The sequence below is a fragment of the Cyclopterus lumpus genome, chromosome 1, assembly GCF_009769545.1.
Source record: "Cyclopterus lumpus isolate fCycLum1 chromosome 1, fCycLum1.pri, whole genome shotgun sequence".
In the NCBI taxonomy this organism is placed as follows: domain Eukaryota; kingdom Metazoa; phylum Chordata; class Actinopteri; order Perciformes; family Cyclopteridae; genus Cyclopterus; species Cyclopterus lumpus.
In genome coordinates this window covers 15,639,639-15,656,044 of record NC_046966.1, presented here as the reverse complement: position 1 = coordinate 15,656,044, position 16,406 = coordinate 15,639,639, and the positions used below count along the sequence as shown (strand labels likewise).

The window sequence follows — 16,406 nt, the reverse complement described above, 5'->3', positions numbered from 1 at the left end:
AGAGGAAAAGTGCAGAGCAGCTTCTCCAAGAAGGAAAATACTGTTGTTGCCCAGGAGGTTAAGAGTTGCAATACCCAAACGTATGCATTACCAATATTGTGTGAAGCCAAAGGCCAAACATTTCCATAATAATGGGGACATGAAGTTATCAACAAAGTGATGCTAAAATAGACCACAGACATCTTTTCTAAGCACGTCAAAGAGCTCATTTTCACCAACAGCTTACCTTTCACCATCTCATCTCCTCCAACCTTTGCACCTGTCGCACTAATCTAAGAACAAAAATACCAAAGTGGTCGGCAAAGAGCAATTGGAGGTAAAAAAAACTGACCAACACGTATAGTGGCTTGCACTATAGTATGTGCACTGCATAGAAAAATAGTGCCACATGTCAAATAAAGGAAATAAGTATGTTTGAGTCAGGCTGAGCTAGCCCAACCAGAAGGCTTTTGCTTTAGGTTCAACTCTTGATGGCGGGTGAAAGTATTGTGAGCAAAAATATATTATTTGGAATCAAATGTGTTTGGTTCTGCATTTGTTTGACAAGCGAATGTGTTGACAGAGAGGGAAGTGTAGTCAAGAGTAAGTAGAACAAACACAAAGGATATTGTGTCTTCTGAGGTGTGCAAGTGTGCACTTGCAGTTAGCTAGTAAGTATCGAATGATCAGAGAGGAGACTTACATTGTTCATGTACTCGCTCAACAAGTCTTGCAGGGCCTGTCGAACGGCGTTGCACTCAGCCACAATACGTTCACGGCGGTCGTCACGTGTGCATGAGGAGTCAGCCATTAGTGCGGCACCACTGATGATGCTCTCCAAGCGCTCTTCAAGAGAGGGGCGGAAACGAGCCTCGCTGAATGTCAGAGGGTCCAGGATGATCTTGTTCTGTAGGGCAAAAAGACAAGTAGAAGGTCAGGACAGGAATAAATGCCCATCTGGGTGAAAGCATGGCCAATGGAGGACCACACTGAGACACTGTGATAAGGTGTAAATCAGATTTCATCATTGGTGTGTGAAGTGATCGCAGTGCATTTTGTGAACGAATACAAGTGATACACGACAGCAGCATTTGCCTATAGGGAGTAATTTATGGTAACATATTACCAGCAGCATTATCAGTTGACCATATGAAGACATGCCAGGAGCCGGCTAACTAGCCAGTGAACTAGTTCTATGGTTAACACTAATTGGTAGGCTAAACAGTAGGTAAATGTGATTAAAATGTTAGAATTCAATGTCAGGTATAGTACATGGAAAATATTCATATTTTTAATACAAATTTAAACAAAATGTTTACATGCATGATAACCCCCCCAAAAAATCACAGTATCAGACACCATTAGGAGTTAGAACTACCTTTTCTTACAAGATAGCTTTGAACAGTTCAGTGAGGCAAATATGAATTGTTTACAGATTTATTAAGATGTATGCAAATTCTGGCACATAATGAGGCTGAATCGCTCCAACAATCATCCACCATGAGATAGACAAAACCAGGGGTGCATAAAGAAAGTTAAACACCCATCATATCCCAGTCTCACCTAGCAGCAAAAATACTTTTTTGGATAGGATTCTTTATTTAACCTTAAACACATATGTGTTTATTTGCCTTTGATTCCCTGACAATAATGTGAAACGTGCAGTAATAAAAGCTATTTATAAAGTTGACTTATCGTCTTTTGATCAGATACCATGGATCATTGAGTATAGACACAAAGCAAAACAACAACTTGTGTCTCACAATTAACTGCAAAGAGTGTTTTTTTTAATTTTACCCCTTTCCATCTATTGACAAGGGAACATGTACCTCATAGCAATTCAAATGTAGTCTTTCCATCCTCAGGATCAACTAAACCAATTGAATGAAAAGCATCTTTAACTTCAGCACCTGGCCCAGTCCAAGTTGCATTTCAGTGACACACGTAAATAAACTAAACATTCACCTCTAACTCTGAGGGTAAAATCCTCAAGAGGTGGCTCTGTGGCATTCATGACGAGATTTACAAGTGCTAATAGTGCGGAGCAGAGGTGCAGTGTTTGGTCTCTCCTCAGCCAGTCTTATCCTGGGGCAGCATGACAGACTGTCAAATGATGCATAATAACATGTAAGGTACGAGAGTGCAAGCACCAAGCATAACCTACTTTCCATCTGCAGCTGGCAGGATAAAGCAGTAAGTACAAAATGTGGCAGTATAAAAAAAGAAAGATAAAGAAAAAAGAGGGGGGAGGAAGAGAGAGTTTGGGGCTACAGAAAAAGAAAGAAAATTGGAGGGTAAGATAGAAGAAGAGAAAATATAGAAAATAAATGCGAAGAAAATTGAAAAAGAGATAAATAGAAAAAAATGTCGGGCGGAAATATTGTCAATAGTGGTTCAACATAAAAGAAAGGCATTCTGACAGAGCTAGCTTACAACAAGCGAGATCTCCAATAAATGACCTTGTAAAATCATTATATTACATCCACAGTTTCAACAATGTTCTTTTACCTGCAAATATCTTATAGGATATCATGATAAAAGCAAAACACATTGAGCAATGCTAAATACATAGCCTCAATGTAACATGACTTTTGATTATATTTATCACCTCTAGTATATATTTTATAGAATTATACACAGCTAGTTCTACTAGTTATTTTGTTGTCTAACAGCCCACATATGCCAATATTAGTGGATGCAAGCATATATATAAAATCAATGCTGCTCCTGAAATAACATCTCACATTATATTTCTGTTAGCTTAAGGTACAATATGTTGATGAAACAAGGGGGCTTCAAGTTTAATGCTCAGTGTCTCCAATCTGAAAAGTATATTTATCTCCTCAACTGACATTGACTAAGACACTATACAACCATATTTGGTTCTATGTCATTGTATTGTACAATAAACAAATGTGTAATGTTCACTCTTACGAGTATCACCCTCAGATATAAAGCCACCTGTCCATTTTTATTATCAAACAAAAGCAAAAGGTAATTGTACAACCCTCTGAACCCCAAAACCCACCAGCCTGTTGAAAAGAACATTTCCTATAAAATAAATCTGCCGGATTATTAATGGATTTTTTACTTTCTGACGGCCCTTGAACACATCATGTGTGACAAACACATTCACCAGGAAAAGCAACCAAATTGAAGCATAACATTTTGATATTTTAGCTGGAGGACCACAGAGGCTGCACAATGTAAATGTAAATAGTGCACCATAGCACTCAACTTTCTTTTTTCATAATTGGTAATCGTTTCTTTTTTCTTCTTCTATGTTTTGCATTAAAACTGTGTTATACTGCAAAACACGTTTTTGAATTCTCTCTACCTCTAGCCATATGGTTGTACTGTATCCAGAGAGCTGCAGGACTTTACGTTGCAGTGAAAAAGAAGGCCACATTTAGTAAAACGGGGCAGGAGCAAAACATGCACTGAAACTGCTCGAGGTTCGGAAGGTTTCAAGATATCTGCTCTATTTATGATAAAGTATTGCATAACTAAATGGTGAGTCTTAACTCTAAAATATGAACGTCATAATCACAAGAACATTTTGGGGGGTGAAAGCAATATATTCCCATATTAAAGAAATGTACACACGGTTGCACACAATTTAGTAGTTTTCCATTATGTTGATCCCCTTAATAATAATAATAAACCATCCCTTGTTGTAGAATGGTTATCTTATGGTTAACATCTATTGATCAGAAATGAAAGCTTTAAGGAAGAAAAAAGGATCACAACACCACTCAATACACTGTGGATCTCAACAGTGGAAGATGCAAAGGAGAACAGAAGATGAGGGGAAAACATCCTTTACTCTATTCAGTTGTTATTCCACACAGGATGTCAGGTTGTAATTATCATTGGGATTCAGTTGAAAGAGTTGCAAATGACGAGCCTTCCAAAGGCTGGGAGGTTTTCAAAGTGGAAAGCAATGGCTGAGGTCATCCTCCAAGAAACTCACAAAAATGACTGAGTGTCAATTCCCTCAATGAGCTTCACATTTTGGGAACTTTTGATGCGTTTGAACCACGTTGTTAATGACTTTGTGGTTTGCTTTAAAGACCCAGATCAGACCGCACTTGCAAAACGTATGTCTGACAGTTAAACCCTCTGAACCTCAAAGCTTCCTTATACAACTAATATATTTGACAACAGGTTTACATAAACTATAGCAAAGCCCAGTTACTTTTTCCTTTGTATATCATTCATTAATAAATGCTCGTCACATACAGTATATTCCTGACTGCAAAACTCAAATGATATTTCTCAAATCTGATCCTCTAGATTACATTGTATTTTCACTTCTTTCCCCCCTCTTCACAGAGCAGAGTCAGCTTCTGAGTAGTGTGACTGACGAATGGGGATTTGGTGTCGTGTTCAAGGATTATTCAGCACAGCATATTTGCTGTCAGCATCAATGCAGCATATTCCAACAATTCATTAAATTCCTTCAAGAAACGAGTAGTTGTATTTTAGTACAAAGCTTGGTCAAATGTATTATTTGCTTTTTATGTATGTCCTGTGCAGCTGACTGAAATGCAGTCCAACAAAATGTTAGTAGTACAATTTAAAAAAACAGCCATGTAACCTCCTTACTTATCTTAATATTTGTCAAAATGTCAAAAGGTTTGGGAAAACAGATGTATTGTAGTTTTAGGATTTGATTTCACGGAGCAGCTAAGACAGATCTTACCTGCAGGGTAATAAAAGAGTCTTTTCCTCAATTCTAGGGTCATGCTTTAAGCCTGTAATGTAATGTAAAAATTGATTTTGACAGTGTATCAGTGCCAGAGGCAACCTTAGGCAACAAATAACCTCGCCCACAAAGGGTGAGGCAATTAGTTTGACCCCACAATGGGGCATTAACCAGTAAGATGGGGCATATGTCATATCATCCTTTGTCAAATGCGCCTTCTAGGACTTTCCAATATTTGAAGACACCAATTTTGTCTTTGAGGATAGTTAGACTAGTCTTGAACATACCACTGTATTGCCTCTGGTGGCCCCAATCCAGGGTTCAATGGTTGTGAATATTATGCTGTTTGACAAAGCTCTGCCCACACTGGCCCAGGAGGGGCATTAGTGTCTGTTTGATTGACCTTAATGAAGAGCGCCTGACTCAGGGTTTGGCTTTCTACTGTCACACAGTGACAGTGACAGTATGAAACAGCAGAACAAGCTAGCTGTGTGGGTGTGTTAAATAACAGTGGATTAGTTCAATCACCTTAAATCAATCAATTATACATAGGGAACAAAATTATTAAATCTACTAATGGTGTATGAGGGTTAATTTACAACTGTGATTGTGTGACTAACAACATTTCATATTGGCATTAACAGTAATATCCTCATGCCATCCCATCAGTGTAAGACATTCTAGGTTTGTGCTAGATAGACTTTCAGGAAAATCAATTCTATTCATTAAGCCTAATACCATACAGTAAATTCTGATTTGCCTTTAGCGGCTTTACAGTATGTACAACATACAACACCCTCCGTCCTCGGATAGGATTTAATACAATTGGAGCATATTGTAATTTACGTGGTACCCCTGGGAAAGCAGTCTTATGGAAAAAGACGAAAAGAATGCAGAATTTTAAAACATAGCCCCAATCCTGCAGTTCTCCCGTCTCTGTCCTATAAGCCTTTCTTACCATATGAGCAAGGCCATGTGCATGCACTGTACACATTAACCTGTACCAGTATTAGTTATCCATTTCAAACATCATCCCGATCATTTTCTTTGCAAACTTGTGGGCCTTTTAGGTCCTTTATGATGGCATACTGTGACTCAAGGCTCTGGCTAGCTACAATGTTGGCAAAGCATTTCAGAGATGGAGAGAAACTGTTGCTTCACCTTGTGCTTCTTTACAGCCGACCATATACCTTGACAATGAAACATGCTACAAGCGAGATGCAAACAGCCAATCATTGTTTGGTTGCACCATCAACATAAATCCTACATTTAAAAAAAGGTCTCTGTGTGTAAACTGTGCCGGAAAACTGTCTAGACTAAAAACAGTAATACAATAATCTTAATTTATCACCGTATCCTCTTCCACTCTTCGGTGTACACATGGCATTAGTCACAGGTCACAACTTACATCTACTACATCCCAAGAAACATCGCACAGGCAGTCCATGATGGAGAGGTAAAATACCGTATCACTAAACATCCAAACGGTACGCAGTAGTGTTAGGATATGCCACCACGCACAGTTTAACAACACATTATTACATGTGTGCCTTCATAAACAATGTGCTTCAATTCAAAATAAGGTGGTTAAATAAAATAAAATGGTTTGTACCATTACCTTTTCAGATAAAATAAGTAATTTATTCTGACAAATATGTTTTGCCATACATCTAGCCACGTATTCACCTTGTGGACCTCCTGAAGTACACTAAATATTTCAAGGGTGAGCTTTTATGGGTCTACATTTTACAGTTAACTGCGTAGTGCTGAATCTTTTATATATGAAAACAGTGGGACATCTGAGAAAATAGACCTTAATACATGTGGTCCTTACGGGACACCATCTACTGAACTGTGCTGAACGTTTCACATGGGAGTGAAGTAAAGGACAATTGTTTGAGAAGATGCTGGAGGCTGAACAGTACTTTCAATAGAACTCATTTACACACAATGTGACAAAAAAGAAAAACATAAACATCCAGGTAATTCCATAATCATACCATCAAGTCAAGACCAGTCAATACTGCAGCTAATTGGAAAAACTACAATTACACATATCTTATATGCTAATTGTTTGATAACATAATTAGTCCAATGCTGATCTGTAATATCAACAAGTGTATTGTTGAAAGAAGCTCACAGCTTTGACAATGAAGACATATATGTAGACTAGTATATAGTATATAGGTATAGCTCATTGTACTCAACCATACAATCAAAATTAAGAACACTAATATCAGTCTGTATTTTTAAATAATAACCCAGATAATATACATTTAGTAACTTCCACGCCGTTTGTTATTATACTTTGCAGCAGCTCAAAGAAAATATCTTTGAAAAGACGTTCATGTCTGTAATTGTCTGCCATTAGCCATTGAAGGAATATATATGAATTATTAAGTTGAGTGGTATTGTCTTTATTGTTGCAGCTACATGTTGCGTATAAACAAGCTCCGGAATTAATAGTAGCATTTCCTCTGAATGGTAAAAATACGACACAAATATGACACTTAAATATATAAAGTAAAGCAGAGAAGGGAAAAGACTGAAAGAGAAAATATGAAAGCCTACAACCTTTACCCATAAAACATGTGCCCAAGCACATGCTTTCTGAAGCTACGTTAAAGCATAAACAAGACTGGAATTGCTGTGCACATGTTAATTAGAACAGCTCTTTAAACAAAGACCAAAGCCGTCCCGATTGCAAACAGGGACATTTTCAGTCAACAATCCAACTCTATTCTCCAGATGTCTCCGCCGTGTTTGAGAAATTACAGTATATGAATATTTTGAGCGGTGTTGTTTATTTGGGAATGAGGTGAAAGAGAGGGGAAAAACAGAGAAAGCGCAACAGACCAAGAAGCTGACAGACGCGCAAAACACACAGAATAGTTTTCCATAGTAAATGATTTGCCTTCACACACACACATACATACATTAAGTGAGACAAATCCCAGTGGTCAGGACATCTTGATTAATGATTAAACTTGAATCCTGCTGGTTTAATTATGTCAATTTGGGCTGTGACCTGCCTCGTGTTGGCTATACCTAAGGGGAGATATCAAGGTTTTGCATATAATCATCTTGATGAGGAAAAAGAAATAACAACTTTCAGTATAATCAACAGTTTACATAACATCAACAAATGTAGCTCTCTGTGGGCATTCCTTCCATAAAATATGCCTGAAACTCAAACCCAATCGCACGTTGTTTGAATGTTTGTATCATTTCAAGCGTCAACAGTCCCTCTTCGGTAACACTATTCCTATCTCACTCCCATCGCCCCCCCATAGGTTTGCACTACTTGACATATCTCATTGTTTTCCCCCTCTATGTTATTTGCCTTGATACATTTGCTCAAAAAGTGAAACAGTGGTCGCAGACAAGATGATGACCCAATTCACAGCATTGTCAATGGAAGTGCAATATTTTCTTTTCATTCCCTCTTGCCTGGCTCAGACATATCTGACCTGCCGTGTCTGGAAACAGAACCGAGAAAGTCATTCCATGCGTTGTCTGCATCTAGGTTTAGTTATCATGACAACCTCTGAAGCACTGTATCATAAAACAGTGAGACAAAAGCTGCTTTTTGTTCTGTTTTTTTCCAGGCAGACTTAAGACCCAACTGAAGGTCACCCGTCTTTGAACAAATTAATATCTGTGCCATATGATGAGCAGAGCATGAAGAGGTTCTCAGTAAAACTATGATCTCTCAACTAATGTGATCCTCAGCAGTGATGCTGATGATACTGAAGCTATGATGCTTGTATTCAAAACTGCATAGGTTAAATTATGACTGTGTGCCCGAATGTTTATTAATGTAGCAGATGCACATCGACAGAGTCATAAATCAAACAGTACAGTAGCATAATAAGGCCAACAAGGTTCCCCGCCTGCCCAGGTAATGGTGGCTGGAGCAGTGCCCAGTCTCTCTGGCTTTACACTGCGAGTGTGGACACACAGAAAGCTGCAGGGGAGCTTTTGGGGGGAAGGGGATTGGGTCGAAAACAGTGTTTGGCACGAAATACTAGACAGCCTCCAATATTTCAGTGTATTTATTGGGTGATGGCATGGGACTATTGTGATTTGTGTGTTGGGCCTTTGATCTCAATGACACTAGACAAACAAATAGCCATTTGGTGTAAAATGCCGGATGTGATGTATTGAATATTTATATCAGGTTTCCTTTTGTTTATTTTTCAAACAGCATCTGAGAAAACTGAATGTCAAATTATGCTTTTCGTGAAAATGCAAGCAACCAGAAAATTATCATTCTAATTTCCTAAAGACACGGAGTCTGAGCCTCTCAGGTATTATTATCCAGTGAACTCGCTTCACAAGGCCGTCTTTCAACCAGTGATCATACCATAATATACTTACCTGTTGCATTTCATTAAGATGTCTGCACCACCAGTAACAAAGAGGATCTATGAAATGGCTGAAAATCGTGGGGTCTTTACTCCCATACACACTGACTTAATCAACAGATCACTGCCAAAGACTGTAACAAATATTGACATGTATGTATTCAGTTAGGGTGCCTTCCTTGATGTCAGCACTACAATCTGTAGCTTAGTTATAGAAATGCTAATGTCTCTTCATTGTCTGTATACATAAACGCATGTGATGGAACAGCGAGAGACTTGAAATACTAACAATGCTGCTGTCAAACTACTTAATTAGCTAAAGATCATTGATGATGCCAGAACAGCTGGAATGACAACACTGTTAACAATCAAACTGAAGCTTTAATTGTCACAGGGTTACGAAGTTCACTAAACTGCGGTATACCAAACAAGCAGGAGCAAGTCCAACGGGGGGTCATTTGACAGCATGTGTCCAGTTGTTCAAAAGAGGACACATACTGCGAGTAGTCAGCAAACGCACACCTGCCATCTACAGCACTAAGCCTGGTTTGATGTGTTCAGGAGATCGCTGGAAGTAATGTTGCTGGAAGTCAGTCTGTTCCCCCACACCCGGAAGTCCAGTTAATAACAAGACGATGATGTTTTACATTTTTAAAAAGAAATAATAAAAAAAATTACAAAAATAGGAACAACTAGTCAAACGGATGTTTGTCAATGTGTGGAACACATTTAAATGTATGGTTAGTGATGGCGTGTGTTTTGATAAAAGCAAACATGTACATACCTCGTAAACCTTTTTAATAATAAATACAGTCAGGGTACTTTCTATTTATTTATCATATATTAATAGTTGAAATGCACTAGGTTTTATTGGCAGTGTACTCTCATCGCAGGAAACAATTACAGTGAAATTGTATTTCTTATGACATGTACCACATACTGGGTACCATTCGTAATTATAGGTTATTCAAGCAATAAATGCCTCACAGAAATGTGCTTGAATCTCTGTGTGAATACAGATATTTAATTGTAGCTTGTACTGTAAATGTCTTAGAATGACATAATTATTTATATCTGTGTTTTTTCCCCCATGCAGCCAGTGCCGTTGTTTTTACTTTACAAAAGTATTGCGAGTTCTTACGGTAAAAAAACCCCACAACATTACCACTTTTCCCAGGTAATTAATAGGCGCCTCACAGAAGACAAAAGGTATAACAGCTATTCACTGAGTCACTGGTACCAATCTCCAGGTGTTATGACCCTAAGAAAGACCCATTGTTGTAAATGGTAGTAATTATGTTTGCCTTCTAACAACAGCAAAAAGCAAAGAAGCACAAGGACAACAACTGCACGTCAATCAGTCTTCCGAGATTCTGCAACAGTGCTCAAGGAGACTGACCTCTAGCACAGGTTTAGTGAGTCTGTGTTATCCATAAATTTTAACATATTTGTTACAGACAGAAAATCCCCACTCGCTCTCAGAACCAATCTCTAAATACTCGTGACAGAGACCTTCACAGTTTAGCAGGGGCCAAACTGTCAGCAAGTGAAAGTACTGATAGTGCCATGCCTGCTAGCTGCCTAGTACTGTCACAGCAAGAGCAGAAGAAAAAGGAGGGGAAAAAAGTAATAATAATGGAATATTTCATTTTCTGTAGAACTCATCATCAGGTGTGACATGTCTTTTTCTCCACTAGCTTAAACCCACCCGCAAAGAACACCCGAGTGCTCTTCACACATTAGCTACTAGGAATATATATATATATATATATATATATATATATATATATATATATACATACATATAAAGTTGCCTATTTTCATTGCTATTTTTTCATAAACTAAGATCTTTATAGTACACAGTTGCGTGACATTACCATAAGCAAGAGCACTTTTCACAGGCAGAAAATGAACACAGCTTCTCCTTACTGGTCCGATTTCTATGATGTTTACTGGGCATTGCATGATCTTAGAGTGGAGGGGGATGTGGGGTTTAATGTCCCCTGCCTCCAGCTGCACAGCTCACTATACATGCAGATGTTGAAGCCTGACTTCAAGCATTCTGATGATGCCCATAAAGGCGCAACAGAAAAAGAGTACTGACATAGTGGAGGACGTGGCAGTTCATTCTCGGCTGTGGCCATAAGACCCAGTGGAGCTGGTGTGACTGTGAAAAGCAATAGCAAAGGGAAAGGAACATGTCAGGAAAATCTCAAGGAGATCAACTTTTACAAACTTGCTACCTCCCCACTTACACATTAAGGGCAACATGCCACATCATCTCCAAGGTAAAAGGGAAAAAAAGAAAGAAAAAAGAGACTTAAGTGAAATATATACAGCCAGAGGTTTGGGGAGATAATTATTGCTATCATGGATCACCTGATAATCCCCATTCATTACCCACTATTTACTGCCGGTTTGGATAAGTAAAGGTAATTAGAAATCACAGGGATATAAAGATGCAAGCAATTAACATTTAAATTGAGGGTTCTCTATCCTTCCCTTTGCTCTATGGGGGTAGCTGAGGAGAAAAGGGATGGAGGGGAAAGAACTTTACTAATTACCCAGCAGAAGCTTGAGTAGACCCTCTCAATCGCACTCTAGCAGTGACTCAGACTGATGCCCTTGTGTCTTAATGAAGATTAAGACCACCCGCAATACTGCAAGGTGTCTGAAATCCACAGTGACCAGGGGAAATTGTGTTACACACAACGGGCACACTCTGTCTACGTAGCCAGAGGTGTTGCCATGACACCGTATATCTCCTATTGTGCAATCAGACATGCAGGCACACAGGACCAAGGGCTTTTTACATTTAGTGTAGCCGCCGCAGCAGCACAACTGTATGTACTGAAGGACAGAAAGGCATCAAACATTGATATACTTCTGTGTATGGCCTGTGGGTGAAATGTGTGTCAGATTACTAGCCACGGAGGTCTCTAGATGTCAGGAACTGGTTGAAGTGGAGAGAACACAAGACGTAATAAAAAGTGCACCACACAATACTAGTTCTCATGCAGAATTCAGTTGTGACAAAATATTTACACCATGCAACTCCCAAGGTATGTGCACTAACTGACAGAACCCATTTAGAGTGAGGAGAAAAAAGAGGTAATATAATGTGTTTCATATCTGATCCGATTCATGTTCATTTGCTGTATAAAGTTTGTTGTTTTAAAGTTTTAAAGCAGTTCCTCTACACCCAGCATAAGTACTGTAGTGTTGGATACATCACTGCACTAGTACGCTAAAACAGTATGTTAGATTTTTGTGTACGTGCTAAACCCAAGTATGAAATCAAAAGTACACAAACTTCTTACTATTTCTGGTGAAATATTGCAGCATGCAAACACTGGACACTACGCCGACATTAATATCCCATAATGTAATGCAGCATCATCAATAACATCCATAACAGCAAGTGGTGGAAAGTTATACAACGCCAACAACGGTTCAATGTAAGTGTAAGTATAAGATTCCATTTTGTGAGGCGTAATACTTTTTTGTTTAATTAGTTCAGCTCACAAGTCATTGTTTGGTTAAAGGAGGTTGGCATGCGTTACTGTGGTTACGTGTCCCCAACCAGCTAGTAAGTGCTCAGGAAGTGACTTGGTAATTACAGTTCAGTGCGTTGGAAAAGACCACACTGAAATGTACATACTACTGTTTATTCATTTAAAAAAAAGTATGTTGAAAGACAGTACAAATGTTGAGTATAGTGCATTGTATGCCATTTTGGACACAGCATTTTAATTAAGTTGCTTTTAATTTAATTTGCTGCAGAACCGATTTAACGTTACTTAAGCCTTTACCAACTGAGACATTCCTTAAGTTTGGCTGGTGCAACCTGATCGAGTGAAGTACTAGTTTGAACACACCAACTTAGTAATGGATTTAAGAATAGCGGGTGAAACCCAAACCAGATTCAACTGTTTCCATATGAAACAGTTGAGCATCTGGTTATTCTTAAGTCCATCACTAAGTTGGTGTGTTCAAACTAGTACTTCACTCGATGTGTAACACATACTGCAGCCTTGACAAACCCCAAATGTGTACTGCAAAGTGCTATGCCATGTTGTAGTAATGATACGTCATTCAACATTTGTGAGAATGACTGTGTAGAAACTCTGATTTACTTCTGAGATACACACACACACACACACACAGTTGTTCACACACTGAAGAGAACGTTAGGAGAGAGAGACAGAGACAGACAGACAGACAGACAGACAGACATGTGACGAGTCAGGGCTCAAGGCTTTTACTAGCACGCCCTGGGGCGGACTGGCAGTCTGGAGTCCTAAAATCTTTCCTGGTGGGCTGGCAGTGACAGAAGGAACAAAGATGAGAACAGATGAAGTGATCTCCAATACTGTATCATTCTTCATCAGACAGATTTGTATCACTTTCCATGAGTCTCTTGGTCGCTTGACCTTTTTTCATCACATTCTCCAACTGATGCGTGGTTTAAAATATTTCTCCTTTTCTGCTCATGATCTGCTTGTGAAAGAAATAGAATCATTGGAAACAAGAGCACAAATACATGCCTCAGATTGCCAGCTGAACAACACACCGGATACTCGTGCTCAGCCTTACAAAAGCATTGAGCGGCCCTGTCCAGTTTCCTTGGGAGCAGACATAAATATACAGATCTCCCAGAATTGAAAATCGTGCAAGTACTTGGGGACTTGTCTCAATTTGAATATGAATACAGTTCTCATTTAAATGTTCCCCTTTTTTCAAATTCTGTCTAGCATAATGATAACCCCAAACACTGCCACCCCTTCAATGGAAATCATTCTGCTTGACACTGTCTCTGTCCCTCCCAGTGACCAAGCCCCTTCACTCTTTCCCTTTTTCACAGAACAGCTGAAGCACTCCACACAATGGCTTCTGGGACTTCACAAAAAAACATTATATCCATGAAAGCAGAAATCCTGAGGATGTGTTTACTGTATACGTGGAAGAAATGCAAAGGGAAGATTCCATACTATTTCCATGCTGGGTTTTATTGTTAGTTTTGGTCAAAAGGTCAGTGTAACATTGTACTCATCTGTGTCACTGTAGATGGAGGGCACAATTACTTTGTCTATCGCTCGATAATCCATTATGTCTGTCTTTTGTGCTGCACTGCCTTTCTGTGTTTGTTATGGGATACAGGAACACTTTCTTTATTGTTGAAAAAGCTTTAGGCTTCTTTCTTTTTCTTTTTTTAATTAGAGTGTTTGTGGTGATCAGCACAATCTTATGCTAACCTATAGGTAGTAATAATACTAATAAGTCATTATTTATTATTAGGAGGTTTTTGTTATCACTATACGTTTCATTTTGTCAGAGATTTGGGTTTGAGTTTCATATGGTGGCATACAATATTTCCTCACTTCTGTAAAGAAGTGCACATCCCATCAGAGAACTGAATACTTACTGCTCCTTCACAATACAATTGAAGCTGCGACTGACAGATCAGACTGGTGAGCACAGACCAAGAGTGCACGATTCGTTGATCTCTGTCTCTTTCTTTATTGCACGTCCTACTCTCCTTTGCTAAATGTATTCTCTACCTGACAAACAGCATATCCAACTCGACTCTTACTATTTTTGTATTCTTTATCTCTGTTTTGCTACTGGTGTTCGTGTTGCACTTTCATTCTGTGATACTGAATTAACCATATACATCATTTAGCTTTCTGTAACAAATGCCGATTTGTTTGATTTGAGGGTGGCTTTTGAAAAAGGTACACTGTGGAGTTGTGACCTGTCGAAGCATGGAGCAGTTTTTGTGTCTGGGTCCATGTGTTGTTTGTACTTAAATACTTAAAATAACACGTTTGCAAATATCTTATGATGAAGGAAATGACATTTGTTAAAGCTTTAACATATCCCTAAATTAATTCACACGTCAATACATACATTTTTTGTTGTTATTGTTTTTGTCATGAGTATACTCTCACACACACCAGGAATATTACGCAATGAAAAAGCAAATATTTCTTTCCGCAGCAAAGTCGATAATTCTTTCTTAAAACTTTTGCACAGTGGATAATGGCATCAACCAATAATGTTTTGCGTACACTACATTGTACAACAACAGGCTTATTCTTTTCTAACAAAGGCAGTACAGGACAGATTCCCTCCTCTTCTTCTTATCTTTCACAATAAAAGCCCTAAACATTTACAGTACACTGTAACTGTTTACCAGAGGGAACTACAATTCACCCAGAGCATTTTGCTTAAAGGAACTGATATATATTGCTCACAGTAGTTGAGGCTTTACAACAATTGATCTCAGACAGACTGCCAGATGCTGCTTTGGGTCAATAGTATCCCGGTAGTTGGTCCTCTGCCTGCCCAAATCTATTCAAACTTTTTATTGCAAAATTGTCGCAAACTCGTATCGTAAGAAAGGTTGTTCACATTTTCATGGCTTTTATCCATCATGCCCCGAGTGTGAAAAGGTCTGGAGGTCTCCAGGATACACACAATGTGTTTTACTAAGTAACAATGGAGGTAGACATAACTTTGATTTGTTTAATTAAAAATATATAACATCCACAAGGTACATTTAACATCTGCCCTCAAGCAAATAATTAAAATCAACCTTCTAACTTGCTCACGTTGGAATGTTTATTTCATTGAATAGTGAAACACAAATGTTCAAATAGCAGACAGTGAGGCGTCAGCACAGCATGAGCATGGCCATGTCATCTGTACTACCAGACTGAACAATCGTACGAACTATCAGTCACCCCACTGAACTTGCATTTAATTTAACAGTTGATACAAAGGCTGCACAAAGGAACAAGGTTGGATGGGAATTTGCAAAGAATATTTTCTACATCACTCACTTGATCTCTTGCAAAGCATGAAACGATTGAGTTAACTCAAGATTTACAGTCATTTGTTTGATTGTGCAACCGTTTGTGTAGGTTTCACATGGTTTTCTTAAATGAGAAGAAATGTATGAGCAGAGCATTCACGAGTGAACATCCAACTGGGTATTTACCTCCGTGTTGAGAGGCGATGGGGATGGCGAACAGGCAGCCAGTGGTCTTGGCGAGGGAGGTAGAATCATTTTCAAAAGTTTATCATTTAACTGCTGCAGCTTTTGAACGATAGAGAAGAAGCTCCCAACCTTCAGCCAGAACGTAATTGCCAATGGATGCCATTGAGGATGAAAATGAGAGAACAACTGCACACAATGGTGATGCACATACTGCGGATGCTTTAGTCAGCACCATTACAGTATAAGATTTAAAAGACTGGAAAAGGGATAAAGGCAAAAGATGTGGAACTAACAAGATAATGCTGGCAAAGCAAGAGCATGAAAGAGAGCAGTCAATTCCAATGCTGCA

The 16,406-nt window shown here is 38.7% G+C and overlaps 1 protein-coding gene across 4 annotated transcripts in view; it reads right to left on the bottom strand.

Annotated features, from left to right (window-relative positions):
• The window catches only part of ctnna2 (catenin (cadherin-associated protein), alpha 2), a 239,359-nt gene that overhangs the window by 185,753 nt on the left and 37,200 nt on the right, over nucleotides 1-16,406 (bottom strand). For all 4 annotated transcript variants that reach the window (XM_034534786.1, XM_034534816.1, XM_034534796.1 and 1 more), the window contains one exon: nucleotides 683-886. In XM_034534786.1, the coding sequence (XP_034390677.1) occupies nucleotides 683-886 (204 nt within the window). The remainder of the gene's footprint in view (nucleotides 1-682; nucleotides 887-16,406) is intronic.